General features: G+C 44.1%; 1 protein-coding gene across 1 annotated transcript in view; it reads right to left on the reverse strand.

Annotated features, from left to right (window-relative positions):
• Window positions 1-2,692, reverse strand: part of LOC101852301 — a gene marked incomplete in the record, with an annotated part of 28,030 nt that overhangs the window by 20,334 nt on the left and 5,004 nt on the right. Inside the window, 1 exon segment of the mRNA XM_013087725.2 lies at window positions 2,478-2,542. Within this exon segment, the coding sequence (XP_012943179.1) occupies window positions 2,478-2,542 (65 nt within the window).

The following is a 2,692-nucleotide window of genomic DNA, read 5'->3' on the forward strand; positions in this document are numbered from 1 at the left end:
TCTCTCTCTCTCTCTCTCTCCCCCCACACACACACACTCTATAGGACAGTTACACTTTACAACTTTTACGAATGCCGCACAGCTCACATTCGACTAGCTCGCTATGACTTCATTCGACATCAATTACACTTTGTTAGGACTTCGATAAAAACTACCCCCTCCCCCCAACACGCAAGTCAAACATTTTACAGTGCATAACCCGGCATGGTCTGCACTCCCCATAATGTTAGAGGCGTCGTGGAAAAACAATTCCGTCCTTCTGTTTACGCCGTGTACCTCACGCGCCGCGAGTGAGCCTCTTTGTTATCAGTTTGCCCTGAGTACACCGCTGTGCCTACGCACGCTCACTCGTGAGTGCAGTACAGTTTAAAGCATGCGCGTGCATTCTGAGGTAGGCACGTGCCGGCTCTCGCGTATGGCGCCAACAGGTGCGCATCTTTCAGAAAGAAAATGCCAAGGTTGAACATATTTTTCTCCGTTCAAAATCAAACAAATTTTACTCGTCATTGCGGAAGCATAATATTTTCATGAAGGACGAGATGCTCGGCTGCTTGAGGTACATGCTGAGCTAAGACAAAATGTGTTTTGCACGGACCGTGCCTTTAAAAAAAATCATATTGTCTTGTAGTACGTGTTTTGCTGACATAATTTAGGTCTTTTGGAAAGCAAACTGCATGGACCTAGCGTGAGAGGGACACCCTGGATAGGGTGGCAAATAACATCCGAGACATATGATGGCGATACCCTCTCCTTAGGAATAGAACTAATATCCTCTGCGTGCATCGATAAAGAGTTTACCCATTACACTACAGTCGCCCGAAGATCGAGCATCTAATCTTCTCGGGCAGCGAAGACAAATCTCTGAGGGTCTGTGTGCACATTGTGCCTTAAATCTTAAAGATCTCTTGGGGGTTGAAAATCGTTGGAAAGTGCGTCTTAAGGCCGCCCAAAGTGATACATTAAAAATTAATAGAATTCCCTGCCACAGAAAATATCTCTATCACACCTGTGCAATGATTAAACATCCCTTTACGTCTTCCTTGATTCCAAACGTATTGACAATGTCTCTCCTTTGGAGAACATCAAGGAAGTCAAGACCTGAAGGAAGGGAAGTAATAATTGGTCGATGAACTTCCTAAGTCAACGGCCCTGGCAAAGCTGTATCATGCATACTGTTTTCTGATCGCCTGTCAAGACACAAAAGGCCACAATCATAACGATAAGCTTTTTAGTTTCGATATTAATTACGTAACCATAAAAAAGTTCGATTTACTCCTCTATTCTAACATAGTTACAACTCGTCATGTCACTGATTCACACCTCCCTTTTTCATGTTTTTGAAAAAAATGTCGCTGGCGAAAACATCATTATTTCATCTAAAACGTCATAAATTTGAGAACGATTGGGTACAGGATTTACTTACTTTCGAACGTTCTTTTGAGCAATATGGAAAAGCGAGTAGGGAAAGTTGGGATTCGGTTTAATGATTCCAGTAAAGAAGTCTGTCGGAAATAAAAGCGTCTTGGCAGATAAAAAATGGACCCATAGTTCATGCAAGTGCAAGGAAATAATGTAAATAGCTGCAGAAACACTTCGGGCGAAATTTTTCGACGCGGGTGGCTTGACGTTTTAATGAAATGTCAAAGGAAACATACTACTAGAACTGGTTGCTGCAACTTAGAGAAAAGTGAATGAGATAAGCACACACTCTACAAAGAATGCATCAATGAACATTTCAGCAAAGCAGCGCTTTCCCAATAGGAGGTGTCAGCAAAAGGAGTCTTGCTCCTCTTGTTTTACGAGCGAAAAGCCGTGGCCATTCATCCTCTCTCGTATGTCTCTCCACACGTTGGCTCCATCAACAAGACAGGAAGGCAGTCCCACTACACCCCTGACCTTTTTGCCGTGCACTGATCGGAATGCCAGAAACGGCGAGACAAGAGCACGGGACGTACATCTCTTCTTATTAGAGATTCACAGCCGGGCTTCTGTGATATAATGGTTAGCCCCTTTGCTGTTTCACAAAGAAAAGGTGGGTTCGAGTCCCATGTGGCTATTGTCGAGTATCTCCGACTGACTGGTGGGAAGTTGTATCCTACCCATCCTTGACATTTAGGGTCGAAGCAGCCCGCCCCCAGAGCGATCTAACAACATGTCGAGGGGAGCCTCCGATATTCACTAGTACAAACACAGTTATACAGAGTATAGTACCCACCAATCGAACATTGGATGTGGGTGGTTGGCAGGTGCTCTGGTGTGGTTTACTCCTTCTTTTCTATCAAACATTTATATATATATATATCGTCCTTATTTCCCCTCCTTCTTTTTGTGTTTGTTGCTCTCTTGTAATCCCTCTAATCTTCGTCGCTTGTATGACCTTATTGTGTTGCAAGTGCTGTAAAACACCTAAGAAAACACAGCAAGAACACAGGACGATGATAGTTGAGCCATGACGTCATCAGCCACTGCGTGTACTCACCAGACATGGGCTGACTGGCCAACACTTGTGGGTACTCGGGCGGCAGCTGGCTGAAGCATAAGTCTGTGGATGACCACACAACACAGTATTAAAGGCGGAGACAACACAAATGAAAAGTAGTAGCAAAGCTGATTTATGGTAAAACGGAGTCTAGAACAAAAACGAGCACCCAACTCCTAGAAATATCTAACAGAAAGCTGAGAGAGAGAGAGA

The sequence above is a fragment of the Aplysia californica genome, unplaced genomic scaffold (assembly GCF_000002075.1).
Source record: "Aplysia californica isolate F4 #8 unplaced genomic scaffold, AplCal3.0 scaffold00021, whole genome shotgun sequence".
Classification (NCBI taxonomy): domain Eukaryota; kingdom Metazoa; phylum Mollusca; class Gastropoda; order Aplysiida; family Aplysiidae; genus Aplysia; species Aplysia californica.